We start from the raw sequence: 19071 nt of genomic DNA on the forward strand, positions 1-19071 counted from the left end.
TGTCGTTCCCACTCTCTCTCTCTCCTGTTTCTGACTCTATGCCTGTCCTCTCTCTAGAATAAAGACATTAAGGCCAAAAAAGGTCAAAGAAAGAACAAGCAAAATCTGTAAAATATTAACGGGGTGGGCTGCTGCGTGCCCCAAATCCAGCATCCGCCCTTTGCTGCCTGTTTCCCACACTCTCTCACCCCGACGTTACCTTTCTCTCTTCACCTGTCCCGTCCAATAAAAGGCAAACATATCTTTAAAATAATAACGATGGGTATTATTTTGGCATTTTTATTGAAAACCCTGTTGAACACACGTTGACTCAGGAAGAAGAAACACACACACACACACCACATCCTCTAATCCAGTTTATTTTCCTCAGCAGAAAATGGAACACGATAAAATTAAAGGAGAAAATAGGACAGAATTATGTTCTTGCTTTTTTTTTTATACACTTAACTAAATATGCCACTCTATGCTAGGGTGTAAGTAACTCAAACTGATATAAGGTTAAATAATTTGATTCTCTAAAAGGTACAGAAAGATATTCCATTTCTTCCGTTTCTCATTAGCACTCAAAAAAAAAAACAACAAGGGTTTTTTTTCTTCAAAATATCAAAAGAAGAACCAGCCACGACGTTGTCCTCCCCCCGTCGCTGCTTTTTCACAGGAAAGGACGAGACAGGTGAGGAGGGGGGGAGGGAGGAGGGAGGAGGGAGGGGTTGGGGGGGACTGTGCATGAGGATTAGCATAGTTAAGTGGTGTTTGGTAACGAGGGTTCTCCACCTCAATCAACTTTTCTGAAGTTCGTTTGCGAAAAATAAGAAACAAAAAAGTCATGCTTTTTGATTTTCCTGCGTTTCGAGGAAATCCACTGCTGCTCGTTTCTTAGCTCTCCAAACTGGAAAAATTAAATACACACTTTTAACATCGTTGGATTGCACTCCCTGTGATACTGCAAAAGTACTTCTATTGAGATCCGTACCTGTATGAACCAACTTTTTTTAATGCACCTCAAACGAGCGCCAAATGCCAAACAGACAAAATGAAAAAATCTGAGTAAGAAGAAAAAAAAAAAAAGTCAGCGTCTGCAAAGTCACAAACAAAGAAGTTGATTTGGGCAGAATGTCCCTTTAGGAGCAGAAGGAAGAGAAGTGTGAAACTGAACAATATGCACAGCACAAAGTCCAAGCAGGTAGACTGTTTAGGGCTGATTGAAGTCAAACAATGACAGAACTTAAAACACACGAGGGGAAAAAAAGAGGAGGAAACCACTCAATTTAAACGTTCACATGTTGGATCTGCAGCCAAATCCATCCGAGGCGTCGCTTAAACACAGGAGAGCGTCGACAGTTTGAATCAGTGATGTCACAAGATGTTCACCCTCAATAACGTAAAGCTGAAAAATCTTCATCACAGGGCTGGGAAACAAATCTATAAAGAAGTTTACTTCACAGCACCGCAGGAAAAAAATAACCAAGTTTCTCTGCGTTTGTTTTTCCTGTTTCATTTTTTTTGAACACATCTGCTTCCTGCATCTTCAACAAAATGAAAACAGAGTGGAAACAGGGTGCATGACAGTGGCAGTAAACTCCTGTTACCATCTTAAAAGAAGAAATGATTTGACAGAACTGGTCTGTTGTGTGGGTGTCGAGCAGCTCGGTTAGCAGCCCCCTCATTAAAGACATCGTGTGTCTGCTTAAGGCCGAGTGAAAAAAAACACTGATGTTAAGCATGGCGCTGCGTCTTCCTCATTTTAATTCCAGTGTTGTTTTTTTTAAGAGGAGGAAACTAATAAAGCTTGTACAGCGGCTGTTAAAAACCTTGATGATAAACACAGAGCCCTAGTCTTAAAAAAAGAAAAGCAGGAAGTGGAACCTCTAGAAACAAGCTCGGGGGGCGGGTAGGTGAGCACAAACAAGGGGAAAGAAAGAAATGATCAAAGTGCACGCCTGTTTTATCTCTTAATAAAGTTGTCGGGGGAAAAAAAAAGGTGATGACATCAGGACTTAGTGGCAGCTCAGCGTGCAGCCCCCCCATCAGTGTGTTCTTTTAAATACCTGAACTGCTTTATATCGTAAAAGAAAGAATCCTTAAATAGTGTCAATGAAAAACGATTAAAGGTGTTTTAGAACTATTACATCATGTGTGGTGATAAAAAGTGATTGATATTAAAATATGAAATAAGGTGATGTCATCATTTGAAGGGTTACTGCCCAGCCCGAGCTGATCGAGGTCACTACTGAACAGAAGAGATGAAATCCTGGATGACGACTCTGAATCATCTCGCACACGTTCCACCTTCTATCAGATTTCTCTTTTATCTTTGGGTTATTTGTAAAAAAAAAACAATTCTGTGTTATGTCACCCTAATGTTGTGACATCACTGATTCAGACTGCACCTCTATGATTTGGTGAACGCTCAAGAACAGGAACAACACCTCAGGGGAGGGAGAGGGAGAGGGAGGGGGGGCAATCAATTTAAAAAAAAAAAAAAAAAAAAAAGCATTATTATAGCAACATTATAAGAATTATGTCCCAAACAGAAAATGCAACGACACCCAATCCTAACCAAAAAGGAAAAAATAAGAAATAAATTATAGAAGAGGTTAAAGGGTATTAGGTAATAAACGTGTCCAGTTTAGCACTCTTAACTGTGATGAGCTCGTGGCGTTTTGGCGAACAACTCTTCATTTGAATACAAAAATTCAGACGTATTCCCCTTCTTCTTTTTTTCTTTTTTTTGTAAAACAACAGTACTACTCAAACTGGGGGAGGGGGGGAGAGAGGGAGAAGAGGATCTGCTACACAGCCGATGTATCCAAGTTGTCCGTTAGTGTGATGTTCATATATCTGACTCTTTCCGTGTGAGCGGAGGCAGGGATTGGCTGTATTGTCCTCCACGGCGCCGTGGTTACGCAGTAGAAACGGAGCTAATCACCATGACGGCCACACAGGAAGGGGAAAAAATAAAAATAAAAAATGGAACTCAAACCATGACAGCGTCCTCGGACTGCCTCACATTAGCACACTCAAACCTGCACAAATACACCGTCTGCTGCTTCCATGCACGAGCCAAACACAGGAAGTGATGCTGCACGTGGACCCAAACGTTAGTGGAAGAAAAGAAGAAGAAGAAGAAGAAGAGGAAGGCGGGGCTACAGGTTTGATACTCCAACCCCTTGATGACGACCTGAGGAGTGGTCATGGGAAAGAGCTGGACCCCTCAACCCGTGACCAAGAAATGAAAAAAATAATATATATATATATATTGAATGACAATCCAACTGAATGCTACGACAGTTCGTCCTCTGTGATTTCCTAGTTTGAGAAAAAAAAAAAAAGGAGTGAGCAAAGAGGATGGCGAGAAATGGCGGAGCTCGCATAATGCACGACTTAAAACTGGATCCGTCTCAGCATTGGTGTCCGTCCTCTGAAGACTGACAGAGGGGGGGGTTTGGGTTAAGGCTGTGTGTGAACATGCGATTCTGAACGTGGCTCCGCAGAAAACCTCGGCCAGGCCTCCCTGTTGGCACCGAGCAGCCGAGTTCAAAGTCCAAAACAGAAGCTCCTCGCAGGAAATCAGGACATCGACAGGGCGGCGTCGAGCTCAGATCCAAAAAATTGTCGGGTCAGATGCAGGATGTCAAAAACCGTCCTCCCTCCCTCCCTAACTCCTCCTCCTCCTTCTGCTCCTCTTCTTCCCCCCTTCCCCCTCCCTCCCATCAACCCCACATGTCATTCCTCCTCCTCCTCCTCCTCCTCCTCGTTCCTCCTCCTCTTTGTAAGCGCCTCATCTCTAACCGGATGGCGGGTCATAAAACGCGGGCGTGGCAAATCAGGAGCACTCCTCCCCGATGCGTTGGCACGAGCGGCCCACCTTGCGGTCCAGCTTCACCATCTTGAGGACGGCCTCCTCGCGCCCGCGGCCCAGATGGTCGAACAGACAGTCGTGCTGCTCGGGGAGACGGTGGAGCATGCAGAACACGTAGCCTGAGAGGGGGGAAACAGAAAGCAGAGCGGGTGAGGTGAAGGAAGTGACCCCCGATAAACGCTCCCTCGAAGAGAGGAAATATCACAATCGATGTTTTTACATCATCAAACAGGGAAGAAAAACTGTTTTCAAGGTCAAGTTGGGAAATAAATGAAGAAAAAAAACATAATTTCATAAATTCACCTGCAAGAATTCAGCTCAGTGTGCACAAAAACACACAAGGTTTCTTCTTTCAAATTATCTTAATGACAGATCTAGAATATTTATATCTAGGCCAAGATTTCAAATATTTTGGGGCCATGACAAATCCACTGAAAATGCCGCAAATTATTTGACCTGTTCAGTGTGAATCAGAGGCAAATACATTACCTTTAATCTCTAACCTGTGCCTTTAAAAAAAAGAAAAAAAGATCTAACAGTCAGAATGAACTGAAACAGATTTGTGGGCGGGGTTTATGTAGCTTTAAGTTTTTTAGGTCAAAATAAAAATAAAACCTCAGCAGCTGAATCTGTTGCACGACATATTTAAAGCACAGTGGGGGGAACGTAGCGAGGTTAAATTAAACTCAGTGTGTGTGAAGGTGGAGGTCAACATGTGACTGCAGAGCCACACTCATGTGTTGGTACTGACCGCAGCGACACGAGCCCAGCTCCTGCTGCACCAGCTCTAGTTTGGTTTGGCAGCGATAGCAGCGCCGGCGGTTCTTCTGCTTGGGCGTCCCGCGGGCCTCCTCGCTGCTCCCCTCCTCCTCCTCCTCCTGCTGCTGCTGCTGCTCGTCCGTCCGCGGCCGTTTCTCCGGCGTGGCCTCGCTCTCCGAGCCCGACGCTGAAATCACACGGCAGGTTTTTTTTTTTTTTTTTTTGAAGAGTTAGCGTTGAAGAAAGTAGGGCAGGTCAGGAAAGAGCTACAGGCAGGAGAAGAAGAGGCCGACTGTACCTGATTCTCGTGGACGTTTTGTGGGTGTGCAGAGGGTGCCTTGGGCTGTTTCTGTGGACGACACGCCTGCAGACGGGAATAAAGAGACGTGTGAGACGGGCTGAGAAACGATCTCTTCACATAAGGAATCGATGCTGGGAGAAATAAACTATTATACAAGAAGAGACACATGAAGTGAATCTGTTATAAGCTTCAATACAACACAGAAAATGTGACCCTGTGGGAAGTTGTGAGCAGACTAACTAAACTCCTGTGTTAGACCTGCTGCACATATCAAGGATCCTAAAACATCTTACTCTCCAGAGGAATATTTTTATATTTCAGAGATGGTATTTGTAGTTCTACTAACCAGGAAAAACACTCAGGCAAAACACTCTTTGTTACCCCTTAACTAAAGATGACAATTATTACTTACCAAAAATGATATTTAGCAGCAAATATAAAGACATTTAAAGGAAGAATGTGTAACTCTTTGATTTAGCGGTGGTAGTCGCCCTTGAGCACCAGCATGAAACCACAACAAACAGCTGTTTGGCCACGCCTCCTCCATACTGAAGCCTCCGCTCTCCTCCACAGACACACCTCCAACCCCTCTCCCCTCACATTCACATGAAGGAGTTTAACGCAACCGGCCAACAAAACCGCCCTTGGCTCACGCTGCTCAAGCCTGTGATCTGCATTGTTGTGTTAGCATGCTAATGTTAGTGCTCTTCAGCTAGCTCGTAGCTTTACATTGCATTGTAAATTGACACAGAATGAGAGTGATCTAAAAGCACTTACATGACATTTAAATAATCAGCGTTTTTTTAAGTTTTAAACTTTATTTGTAAGGGACCGTGTGCAATTAAAACCAATGTAACCATTTGATGCTTCTTCTGTCTAGTTCTTGACTAAAACAGCTTTTATACACAAGGGGAGGAGCCGGCCGTCCCGTCCATGTAAACACGGCTCTGACAACAACACAGCCAGCGGGACTCGAGCTTCTCCCTCATTGTAGACAGTCATGACTCAGAGACACATTTATTATTATTAGGATATTCTTGATTTCTGATTTTCATATTTATGTGTAAAAAGTCGCACATTCTTCCTTTAATCTTTTCTTTCACTATAAAATAATCAACATAAAGACTTCAACAACATTCATAGTAAAATGACCCTAACCAGGAAATAAAATAATTGTTTTTCCCAATAATGCATTTGTATTTTTGCCTGACTAAAACAGAAATCGACTAAGTGTTATTGAGTTTAAAAAGATAGTCGTGATCAACAAAGATTTGAATGGTAAACACTGTGTAGAGACATTGAAAAGAACTATAGATATATGTAAGCCTAGGTTTTACTTGCCGTAATTGTCTTAACTCAGAAGCATCAGAGGAAGCTGTGTTGAGCTACTTTGCAGCAAACAAATGAAAACATTCATGAGAAACAATTGACAACATATTTCAGAGGATATCAATGAAACCTGAAACCTTAAAATATGCTGTTTCCTGTTTCTGTTTCTGGCCTGCACTGCACTCACACTGCTCCAGGACTAACCGGGCCTGAGCACGGTTACCTCTTGTACACAAGGTTGTAATACAACACATGCATGGCTTTACATGATCATGAAGCGTGCTCAGTTTACAAGACGGACGGGTTGAAAAAAAAGAGAAAAGGGGGACACGCGGTTGGGTCAGCATCAACTCACCGTGCAACAACTCAGAGAACATGACGGATACTTTACTGACTTTGTGGCTTATTTTGAGTCATTTCAGTGAGATAGAACACTCTGGGGTTTATCGGTAATGAAGGCTGTACACGTTGTGTTCATGTGCTTGTGCATGAACTGGACCGTGCCCAAGCACACCTTTTCCAAATGTGCCAGGGACCAGAGTGTGAGTGTACCAGAGCACTCACACTAGTCAAACAAACTGGACTTTAAGGGTGACGTGTGCTTAGGCACGGTACAGATTGTCCAGTGTGAGTGTGCCCTCACTCTAAACTTGTATTCTCTCCGTAGGACCAGTAGGTCAAACTTTGATGTTTTTGTCATCTCATGGTTTTTATTTGATTGAATTTGTAATCAGTCTAGTGTTGTATTTTTTATTTTTTCACTCGATGTGTCTATCTAATGCAGGGGTGGGCAACTGGCGGCCCTAACAACCCGCAACGTGGCCCTCAGTTAAAGTTTTACATATCAATTAATAAGAAACATGACAAAATCTGCCATGAAATCATGAAAACCAGAAATATGTCCATAATAATATTTGATCACTGGTATACGTTGAGTTTAATTTGAGACAGAATAAATTGTAATCATTTTTGTATCCTACAATTTGGCCCTCTGGCAGTGAGAATTAAATGAATGTGGCTCTTGCTGTGACCAAAGTTGCCCATCCCTGATCTAATGCTTTCTTTGCCTGAATGGAGCACCACATTGCCTGTGTTGCAGTTTAAATAAAGCAGCCTGTCTGTTGTGTATCTTGCACTCTACATGTTCACTCCAGTTGTCCCTGCACCATGTGCCATGTTGTACTGGGACATTAGCGTCATCTCTGTCCATCAGAAAGTGAAACCCCGAGAGCTGATCCCTTTATCTTTATTGTGATTATTGTGGGACTGAGAAGGCTGCACAGTGACGTTTGTGCCAGTACAAACCGATGACAGCTGATATCTAAAACAACACACTGGTGTTCCAAGTCTTGAGAGAAAATGTTGATCAATACATAAAAAAGTTCTGCAGAAAACCTCTTAATAGTTACGTTTTTCTCAGTGTGAGTAGTTTGAAGGTTTCTCGTCCCGACTTGATCAGAACGTCATCAGCGCTTTAAATGAGCACTGTTGAGGCATGAGAGCGTGTGGTCCCATCTTACCTTCCCTCATGCTGGGAAATGTGGGCGAGGACTCTTCCGCTGACGGCTGCTCGGAGCTGGAGGGCGGCGACGACGACAAAGGGGATTGGCTACTGCTACTGCTCGTCTCGCTACTGAAAACGGGCGATTGGCTACTACTCCCGGTGCTTTGGATGGGCTTGGAGGTGCAGTCCTCTCCTGGCTGCTTCTTCTGGATGTCTGTGGTGAAGAACAGCAAAGGAAGCAAGCGGACAAAGATGTAAAAATAGGACAGCAAAAACGCATGCAGAGTGAGAGAGAGAGAGACGAGAAAGAAACTCAAGAGCAAAATCTCCAGTCATGCATGTGTACAGAAATGCAGCTGCACAGCCCAAAAACCTCCAGACATCTGACACCAAGTCTTTAATAACAGGTTTTGTCTCTGCGTGCAGAAAACAGATGGTATAAAAGATGTGCATGTAGCCTCAAGTTCTGAAAAAGAAGGACCAGTGTTGGAGAGCCTTAAACCTGCACTGTTTCTAACGGGCAGCAGGGGGCGACCTGCAAAGATTAGTGTGATTCTATCGAAATGAGTCTACTTCTGGATTGATTTATTACATTTTGCTGTGTCTTTTAGGTGTTCATTTAGTAAATGATGGTCTTGTGGCTACGCTGTGACCCACACATCGCTATTCAACATTTACCTGTACTAAAAAAAACACTCTTAAGAGTCTGCTGTTCTTTGTTTGCTAAAGTAATTTTCAAGCCACTTCTGCACTAGCATACTCATTAATGTCACCGTTTCTCTTTAACTAAAAGATGCACTGTGCAAACCGAGTACGGGTTATAATTAGGTCATCACTTTGCATCTGCTAAAACCCTTCTTCCTCTACAGCTGGCGGGCGGTGTTGTGTGTGGGGTTTCACATCTCATAATTCAATGACCGATCCGTTTTTTGCAGTGAACTCCATATTTAAGTTCGCTTGAAACCTCTGACCAAGGTTATTCCACAAAAACATGATCCGGTATGTTTCACAACTTATTCAAAAAGAAAAGGGGAAACCAAAGGAGAGTGACTCAGAGTGATGCAGTGGAAATACTACATGACTCTTTGAGGATGGTGTCATATTTGCTGGGCTGTTATAGAATAAAAAGAAATGAAGACACCCACTTGGTGCCTGGTGAGTTATGATGAGCAGGTAACCGATAATATGAGTAACTGTCAGTCGCAGTCCTATCTCTCTCTCTCTCTCTCTCTCTCTCTTCATTTCCTGTCAGCTGTCTTCTGTCATGCCTCAGGTAAAGATTATTCCAATAAAATACCTTTCAATGTTTCAGAAGACAACCAAGAACTATATCCACCAAATGTAAAAGTCTGAAAAACAGCCGAGCCCCCGATGGACAAGAAGTAAACTTTGCAAACTGAAACATTATTTTCCTGTCCTGGACGGTCACCTTGGAGGACTGAGCCGCTCCTCAGACCTGTCTGTACTCTGACCATCTCAGACTCGATCGATCCACGAGGATATTGTCTTTTCTCTCTCTCTCTCTCTCTCTCTCTCTCTCTCTCTCTCCTCCAGGGAGGGTGAGGCGGGTCAGCCTACATTTTGGTTTCTCTCCTCCACATGTGGACTAACCCACTTCTGCCTCTGCGCTCATGTGTATTGAGTCTATTCTGAGCCCGGTCTGTGATGCCAGACTCAAAGCCGGGGGCCCTGAGGTCCTCGCTGTCTGCCATGCTCGATGGTTGCCATGGACACCGACTGAGGGGCTGCAGTGCACCCTCATGCCCATCCATCTAAACCAGACCCGAGGAGTCATTGAGAAAACTCCAGGCATACCGTGACATTTTCAAACTCTAATTGGGCATTTTTTTCTCGTCGACACAATGAGGAAACATTTTACTTTTAAAGAGGTTTCTGATTTACACCGCTTATTTTAAATTCATGTTAAATATGAAGTGGTCGCACAGGAAGCAGAATAATGGTCAATTTCCAACATGGTTAAGGTCTACGAGGGTCAGGGTGTCAAGTGTGTTACATTAATCTGAGGATCTGTGGACATGTATTAAAGGAGAGATGTCAGAGTGGGGCTGCTACACAGGGAGAGCACTGGAGCTGTTGGGGGTTCGGTGCCTTGCTCAATGGCACCTCAGCAGTACTTGGGAAGTGGCACATCTTTTGGTTCCCAACCCAAGTCCCAGACTGAGCTACTGCCTCCTCTTATCTAATTAAATAAGAATATAAAGCAAGTACACAGCAGTATGTAGCAGTACTTCATTTAAAAATGTTTTTTTATAAATGGCAGGTTTAAGCTGATCATTTTGTGCATTAGTGTTCAGAACCACTTCTGTATTAAAAAGGGGGCGGGGACTCTGAATTCTGGATTCTGACTCTTAGCCGTTGAGTTTTTTTTTCCATTTTTCTTAAATGACTTCTCAGCATTGTTAGCGTTCCTAACTGAGATCAGCTGGCACACCTTCGCTCAAGGTTGCTGCTGGCTGTGTCCGAGTGGGATCAGCGCCGCACGCCAAAAAAAGAAGCGCCAAGAAGCAAACTGAAGCAGAACGGTTTCCAATGGGAAAAAAAATGTTTTCAAGCCCCTACAAGTGTTAAAGGAAGCACAAACATGCAATTATGAGCAGCAGCGACCTGTTCCTTCTGTGTTTCCTCTTTTTGACATACAGGCCTCAAATTCCTCCGCTGCTTCTTGAAGATGTGCAACATTACAGAACAGAAACAAAAAGACGCCAAACGGCAGCTGTTCACCTGCCAGCGAGCACGAGAGCAGAGATTGGGCCGGTTGTTTTCTCCCATCCTGGTGACATTTTTGCATGAACTCTGTGACTCTTCATCTCTGAACTACAACCACTTTACAAAGATGTTCTAAATAAAAAAAGGTTGTCTTAATCATGATTACATGAAATAGTCTTCATACAACATGCATAGTCCAGGAAAGAAGCTGCTTCTCACTCAGTCAAACCGCTGACTTACAGAATCAGATTGTGTTTTTCTTTCAAGCAGGTTTACACATGTAAGGAATCCCTCTTGGTGTTTATAGAAAAGGGACCAAAAAAAAGCAGCAAGCAGCAGCAACTCTTCCTGCCAAGAGACTTTAAACGGATACAATAAACATTGAAATATGCACAATATTTAAAGCTTAATCCAAGTGCTGTACGGCTTGTGCAAAACTTAAAGATATCATGAACACATCACAGGCAAACCAGAGCCTCATTGGAAAGTGTTACCAAGCTGGTTAATGAATTATAAACAAAGTTTGTACAGTGGTACGACTGGGAGTAGTGAGTAGGCCCGACCAATGTGGGATTTTGTTCCCGATATAGGGATTTTTTTTTAAATCTGCTACCGATAAACGGGCCGATATCTTTCTTTGATCTATCTTCGGTCTCTCTGGATACATAGATATAAACATTTATTGTGTTAAACTCATAATCACAGTTCTCAAACACGTGGAAGAGATCTGTAACAAAGACAAGATGGTAACTCGACTGGAAAGTAACTAATGAACGTGCGTCACCGTTTGACACTCTGCAGAGTGATGATGCTTGTTATATAGCGCCCTCTGCTGGTGACAGCCAAATGGAGAACTGCTAGTAATAATAATACAACGATACTGATGAATAAATCTAATAAAATCGGAGTATATCTGCGATTAAATTAGCTGATACTGATAGTGACTGGATGTCCTAATATCGGCCGGTGTTGTCGGCTGGTGGATAAATCGGTCAGGCTCTAGAAGTGAGTAGTGAAGCACTTTTATCAGAGGGACAAGAAACAAGCTGTTAAAAGATAAACCTGCTGATAGTGTAAACTGCTTTATGAACTAGTTTGAAACCCAATCAGAGGTTTAAAGTGAACTTTAGCAGTTTCCGTTGACCCACTTTGTTCCTCTTCTTTTTTTTTTTTTTAACCCTGTTGGTCCATTTTTTGTGTGATGTTATGCAGCGTTCACCCAAGAGAGAATAATGAACTTAAATAATGTTGTTAAAATATATGTAGTGTGAAAGGACTTACCAGCAAAACATTTGGAGCAGAGATTCATAGTTTTACTGGACCTGATAAGAGAGGTAAGAAAATAAAACGTCAGTGGCCTCGTCACACATTTCAGCTTCGCTTCTATTTTAGTAAAAAAACATTTTTCCTCAACTGTCAAGGACATTTTCAGACAACAAATAGACAGGAAACATGTAAAAAACGGAGATGATTAAATAGAAACAAAACAATAAACCGCACAGAAATGAAGCACATCATCTTAAAGATACTCCAGTGAATGATTTATTCTGGATAATAAAACATGTCCTTCCTAAAAGATGGTGTTCCTGTCAGTTTAATGGTGAGAGGCTGAACATACAAGTGGAAGTGAAATGCCATTCTGTAATATGGTACTGCTGCCCATGTAACACGGACCTGACCCCTTATCTAATATCTCAAATGACAATTATATCATGACTGAGTGTCAACCATAACCGTCTTTTGTAATCGCTCCTTACGTTTCATCCATGCTGCCTTTTTTTTTTTTAAATGTTTGTCAAACTGGCAATCTGGACGTCTGTGTTAATAAATCCGAGGCTGGGTGACAGGAAATCAAGAGTGCGGGGGGAAGCAAACGGCTGAAGAATCACAGACAGGAGGGGCATATGGGTGTAATGAATTTATTACCCAATAATAACCGCTGTTATTGATTCATTTTCTTTAAATGATGTTATGTTGTCATCGCTTTTAGTGTCAATCAAGTGAAAGGACATTTTTTTATCTTTTTAACAAACAACCACAGTCTGCCCGTTACATGTTTGGGGTCGATTACTGTGGGTCCTTCTGCAGGTCCGGCTTAAGTTGGGTACAACAGGTGAAAACAAATCACATGTTTTGAAATAGATAAGCATGAATCGGTCAACGTGAGACCATCATCACATCACTCAGGAATTAAGATCACAGTTCAACAGAGGCTGACAAAGTGGAGCGGAGCGCGACAAAGGCCACTCTGGGATTAAACACAAATACAGTAGTATGATTTTGTCCTCACACGGCCACCGTACCTTTGAGGTTTGGCTAAGCTTTACTCCGAAAGAAAATGCTGCCTGCTGCCGAAAGAGGTGAGAGGTGGTTGAAAAATTGTCAGAAAGCGTTTTTACACGCACTCCTGAACATTTCTGGAGAATTTCAGGAGGTCTGCCCCTGGAATCCTCCTGATCTGGTTGTTCACCTCACAGCAGGAGACTATCCCTGTTGGATTGGCAGGGGGAGGCGTGGGGGTCTCCCACAGCACAAAAAGAATGACGCAGACAGCCCGCTTTATGAGAATATTTGTCTTCATATCAGTGCTCTGTATCGTTGGACAGAATCCCAACGGCTGGTTAGCAAGTTGAAGCATCCAGAAAAGCCGGCATCAGAAAAGCTGAGCGTTTTGGATTGTACTCGCCTGCCTCCCTGTTTTCTTGGCGTTACCTTTACCTATAGATATGTCCCTTTCTTTCCCCTCCCCTTCTGGACTCCTCTTTAATGTGCACACCACCACAATGTCCTGTCAGCTGTGGGCCCTGTCAATGGTGTCAAAAAAGCTGGAACACCGTGGGGTTTTCACACCATGTGACTAACGCAGCAGGACAAAGACTGTGTGTGTGTGTGTGTGTGTGTGTGTGTGTGTGTGTGTGTGTGTGTGTGTGTGTGTGTGTGTGTGTGTGTCCCAAGATGTCTGAGATTATCTTTAAGTGGATCATGATGAATTTTTGGTAGAAGGCCGGCCTTGGGGCGAAGCTTTAACTGATTAGACTTTGGTGGTGGTGACCCCGATCTGTCATGTTTTCAACTCTTTACTGGAATAATACAGCTGATCAACAGATTTGGAAAAAGATCTTTTAACCGTTTTGTCAACCGACTTTCACAACTGTGAGAAGCACCTGAACGAAATTTAAGTTAGTTACTTCAACAAATACTGAACACAGTTCAGCCTCAGAGATAGTTTTAGACCAGAGTTGTGGCGTTTAAACAAAAAGAGAAGATCTTTTTCCCCTTGTGTTACCAACGACTTCTTGACGGCCGAGTCCTTTCTGGTTTTTCACACTGGTTTGGCACAAGCAGCATATTTTTTGCTCTTCCAGTATGGGAAACGAAATACTATCTCGTCAGGGTTCATGAGTTCATAACATCACCCCGAGGTGTTGACAGCTGGGTTGATTTCACAATCTTCTCCAGGAGCCATACATTGATTGATTTTGAGTTCAACTTCCAGGAAAATTGACCCTAACACCAGTTTGATGACCTTGTATGTAGGCCAGACTCAGTTGGGAGCAGGCTTTTTTTCTAGTAGGACATCAGCTATTGGTGTTCTGTTACCGCTGAAGAGCACCTCATCATCTAAAGCCTGGGTTACACCTCTGCGTCCAATCTACACTGCAGCATACGCCACTAGGTTTTCATATCCCTGTACCGCCAACGCAGAAACAGAAATCCCCCCCCCCGTCTTCAATTGATTCAGCGGCTGTACGTCCCATCTCCTCTGATGTCTCCTCTCGTCATTGCATTATAATCAACTTCTGCTCAATATTTATCATCTCCTACATAATCCATTTCAGTCGTCTCTGTTTCCTGTACACAAACGTACTGCCAACTCTGTAGACAGAGTATTATAGAGCTGAGCAGACACACCGAGTATGTGGTGTTGAGGTCGTCGTAGGATACTATGGCGTAAATTCAACGCAGAAGTATAAATCAGGCTTAACTCTGCTGAGTGGAATTGCTGTTAATTTGCAATTTGTGTGAAATGTAGGAAATAGTTTGATGTTATTTAATCCACAATAAAATAGTCGACAGAATGTTGGGATAACTTCATGATGGAGATTTGTTGAAGACTTGTTGTCTTCAAGACGAGACCAGAGAACAAAAAACATCTTTGGTTTTTTAAAATGACATCTGATCAGCAATTCTGAATTTGGCGATTTCATTTTCTTTTCAACAGGTTGATAGATTAATTACTGAAGCTGTAGTTCCTCCTTGTTTTAAAAGGTTTATTTTGGGGCTTTTGAGAGACAGAGGGTAAAGTCAGAAATCGGGGAGAGAGAGAAAGGGGAAAGGAGCCACAGGTCGGAATTGAACGTGAACTAGGCTGCCAGCGCCCTGTCTAGTTCCTACTTTATATATATTTATATGTTATCTTTTTCTAAGTATTAGTCAGCTACGTTGCTAAAGCTAAACTACCGCAAGATTTCTCAAACTGGTTTTCTGTGGAGAGTTTCAGTTCCCTTTGAAGGTGTACATGACACAATAATAGTCTAGAGATTTCACTGATAAAAACCGACTAACCCAAAGAAGTAAAACTAGTCAATACAGTCACATGGTGTAGTCTTTGGCACTCTGTATCAGTCATTGTTTTTACCTTTAAAACGATGTCATTATTGACTGCTGTCAGGGTAAAGAAGAGTGCTCTGTGCCTCAAAGATCTTTCAACAACGCTAAATTCCCTCCTTCAAAAAAGCTACAATAACCTCATTCAAGATCTCCATAAGAGGCCTTGAGTTCCAGTGACATGTGTGCACAGCCTGTGTGGGACAGAACGGTCTGCAACCCCCCCCCCCCCCCCCCCCCCCCCTCAGCCAGGTGTTATTCTGAGCCGAGGCAGGAAGGGGCTGTAAACGCACAACACTGCCATTTCTGTCACCTGACAATGACAGGTGGGTTTACCGGTCCCAGTTTGCTAACTGGAGGTGGGAGGTGGGGGGGGGGAGTGGGACGATAAGGGACTGTTTCTCAAACCCAATGTCCAGACGTACAGCGTTTTGTTGGAATGATGATGCATGAAAAAGGGGATCTACCGTGTTGCTGACGTGTTTTTACACAGTATTTGTCGGTTCCTCCCTGACATGAAGGATGTTTCTGTTATCCGAGTATGACAGAAGTTTACGGGGAGTCCACGCAGGCCAGAGGGACGATAAGGGTAATCTTATCTCAGTAGGTTTTTTTTCTGCTGCTTCGAAGGCCACCAGAAGAATCAGTCACGTTTGAGTTGTTTTTTAAATAGATCAGCACCAAGCTGTTGTTTGGGTTTCTGAATCTTTCAATGAAACTTTTGTCAAAAACAAAACCCCCTAACTTTACTGAATGTGGTCACACTGGCATTTCATCTCATTACAAAACACACAAGACTTCTGAGTGTTTTCACTATAAAACAGCCAAAACAAACAGAACTGCATACATTATAAACAGAATATTGTTTTAGTGTTAGCTTCTTTTTTCTCTGGAGTTACATGTCAGCGCTGCATGATAAAAAAAGGTGTTCTAGTTTTGATTTAAGCCGTTAAGAATGAAAACCGATGACTTGAGTTCACATGATTCTTCTGCTTTCTGCCCTCTGATTGTCTCTATTTCTTGTGTCTTGCAAATTTTCACATTATTTTTCTGTTATGGTCATAATGATTGTTTTATCCATTTTACTGTACGTTTATTTTTGTCTTTAAAATACAGTTTACTAAGGATTAAAATAAGTTACTTTACCCCCCCCAGATCCAAGAAGACATAATTAATGATCTCACTCTTTCCAATATTTGCAGATTCTTTACCGACCAATTTACTGTTTTCACATTATTTAAGATTCACAGCTTGAGTCCTGGTCTTCATGTTCATCATTTCTGTGCCTTTGAATGACACAGTACCTTATCTTTAGAGTGTGTACTGATTCATTACTGAAACTGTATGATGAGTCAGAACGGTGGCCATTGCACATTTTCAGAAGTCCATTCATTTAGGTGTTAACTATTTACATTTTAACTATTTTCACCCAATGGTTAGGTTGACTGTTTTGTTAGTTTCATATTGTTTTAAAAGACATATTAATAGTTTGTTACAGTGAGTTTCTGCATGTATCCTTGTATATATTTATATATGAAGCTATACAGTAAAAACTACTTTGTCACTTCTGGTGTCTGCTTACATTTAAAAACTGTACCTTACAATATCAGGACGTTTTTACATGAGCTGCTCCTCTTGTTCTTAATAAACTTAGAAGAAATAAAGTACATCCAGATATGTTTCTGCTAAATCATTGTCTAACTAAGTTACACTCATTTCTCTTTAACAGCTTAAAAAGGGTTAAACCTCTACTTCCTATCACACTTCTTCATTTTGTATTAATTTTTAAAAATGTATAAAGCAAGTCTGCCTATGTTTAGTAGTGTTTATGTGGGTGTAAATCGTTTTTAATAAATGAATAAAAATAAAATAACCCTATGGGGCAACACTGAAGACATGAGTGAATCACATCCGGTATGCAACACACATCCACCACTTGACTGTGAAAAAGGGTGTAATACAAACTCTAAAGGCTGCTTTTATTCAAACCACTCCGTGTGATGATTAAAGCCAAGTGGAAATGTTTTAAGTTTTATTGTTTTATTTCCTTCGAGGTGATTCAGGAGAACAGGGGGGGGGGGGCAGGTTTAAAAGGAACCTGCTGGCAATAAATCATCTTCTATCTCGGGTACGTCACCTCCTCCTGGCTGACAAAACGACTTCAAAAACACGATATAACACGGTGTAATGTCACAGCTCGGCTTCCATATGATTCAAACTGGTTTAAAAGATGTAAAAGTAGAGATTAAACAGGGTAGGTTTGGAGCTAGGAGGAGTATTTGTAAGGTTCCCAACCCCCCACCCTCGGCCTGTTACAACAGAACAACAACAATAGGTTTGGACTACTTCAACCCCTCCACAACATCTGAGCCCGTCACTTTAACCAAGTAGCTTTGAGAAATTAGGCTAAATTCGTGTTATATCTTACCCCCAGAATCCACAGGGGCACCGCGGAGGTAGACTCGGAGCTTTGCTTCGCTCGCTGGTGTCTCCCATGACGACCAACAAAAACCCCGAGGTGGCAGCAACGCGAGGCTGGGGATGAGTCCGGGGCCTGGTCGTTCAGCGAGCAAAAAACGATCCAACATTCAAGTTTCAAGTTAAAAAATATATATATATATCCTCCTCGTTTGTCTTCGGTTTAAAGTCCACAAATCGGTGGAAAACCCGGAGACGAGCTCGATCCCTTTTTCGGCTAAAAAACAGAAAATCTTCCCGATAAGTGAAAGAAAACGGCTCAGTTTGAACTGGAAGAATTGAACGGTACTCAAAGCAATCAGCTGGACGTTAGGACTATACCATCGACTGGGCAAAAAGAGGGGGGTGTCGCGATGGATCACTCGACACCAAAAAGCGTGTAAACACAAAGCCTCTGCTTAGATTTTGAGTTAAACACCTTTAAAAGATGTTGATAAACATAGAAGAGGAGAAGAAACCGGAGAATGAAGAACACCGTGAACAACTTCCCCTCTCAAGTGTTTCCCACCACCCCCATTCACACGTCGTTGTTGTGGGCCGGAAACGCGTCCATCTAACCAGAAATGTCAATATTGCTCAAAGAAATGAAGGCAAAACAGTGTCAAAACTAACATTTAAACACGCTTATATATCCGACTGGATTTATATTTAATGAGAAAAGTACACATTTTAAGTCTCTGTGTTAACTTCACATGAGAACAAAGGCTGCAGACTATCAGTGGCTTTACTGTAATCCGTGTTACCTGATGACAAAGACTGTGATCAGAGGCGACTCTGGAGTCTGTTTGGGCCCCCAAGGTAGAGATCCACAGGGGGGCCCTCCAAATACCCTTCATCCCCATAATGTTACAAATAATGCTGCACCAACAAAATAATGAAGCAAACATCCCACCCCCATATTCAGGGCTAGACAAGAATCATTCAGTCAACTGTTATATGAGAGCTGTCAGATGGGGCCCGCTTAGGGAGGTTTGCTCCTGTCATTGCAAAACTTGCACATTTTGAGCCACTGCTGTGGTTTAAAGTTTAAACCAGCCCCTCGGGCCCCCCTACTGGCCTGGGGCCCCAAGCGGTTGCCTGTTGATAAGCAGTGCCTCTGCACGCTTCTCCATATTAAATTACAAAAATACACATTTTAAGTTTCTGTGTTTATTTGATATGAGAACGATTTAAGGGATGACTAGAACTGATCTGTGGCTTTACTGTAATCCATGTTACCTGATGATAAAGACTGTAATGATGTCAAAAGAAATTAAAAATCCAAAAATCATCAAACTATTATTAGTAGGCTATCATCAGTGTTGAACTGATATTTAAATACATACCAGTTTGTAGGCTGCGAGGATGTCTTATGTCAGTGGTGCCCAAACTTCCTCCACCTGGCCCCCCTTTGGAAGATCAAAACCCTTCACCATACATACACACATAAACATACATCCATATACACTAATCACACTGTCAGTCTGTCACGCTCTTTTCTACCACAGTCCTATATGTTTAGAC

At 42.4% G+C, this 19071-nt stretch overlaps 1 protein-coding gene across 2 annotated transcripts; it reads right to left on the reverse strand.

Annotated features, from left to right (window-relative positions):
* Positions 1-343: 343 nt before the first annotated feature.
* On the reverse strand, positions 344-17867 carry LOC109999726 (AN1-type zinc finger protein 3). 2 transcript variants are annotated; one of them, XM_020654855.3, is made up of 6 exons: positions 17519-17863; positions 11764-11804; positions 7772-7969; positions 4920-4985; positions 4614-4808; positions 344-3981 (listed from the first exon to the last, which is right to left on the reverse strand). In XM_020654855.3, the coding sequence occupies exons 1-6, from the start codon at positions 17584-17586 to the stop codon at positions 3827-3829; spliced, it is 723 nt and encodes a 240-aa protein (XP_020510511.2). In that variant the 5' UTR covers positions 17587-17863; the 3' UTR covers positions 344-3826. The 2 variants fall into 2 exon arrangements, with proteins under 2 accessions (XP_020510511.2, XP_065820143.1); XM_065964071.1 differs by lacking the exon at positions 11764-11804 and having other exon boundaries at positions 17519-17867.
* Positions 17868-19071: the final 1204 nt, after the last annotated feature.

Source organism: Labrus bergylta, chromosome 15 (assembly GCF_963930695.1).
Source record: "Labrus bergylta chromosome 15, fLabBer1.1, whole genome shotgun sequence".
NCBI lineage: Eukaryota > Metazoa > Chordata > Actinopteri > Labriformes > Labridae > Labrus > Labrus bergylta.

What these genes read in the sequence shown, in the direction of transcription:
- LOC109999726 (XM_065964071.1), bottom strand. Translation starts at nt 17,678, where the DNA reads ATGTTGGATCGTTTTTTGCTCGCTGAACGACCAGGCCCCGGACTCATC. An exon ending in TGCCCCTGTGGATTCTGGGG is followed by an intron (nt 7,970 to 17,518) that starts GTAAGATATAAC and finishes TCTTCACCACAG; the next exon opens with ACATCCAGAAGAAGCAGCCA. An exon ending in GCTGGGCTCGTGTCGCTGCG is followed by an intron (nt 3,982 to 4,613) that starts GTCAGTACCAAC and finishes CCCCCCTCTCAG; the next exon opens with GCTACGTGTTCTGCATGCTC.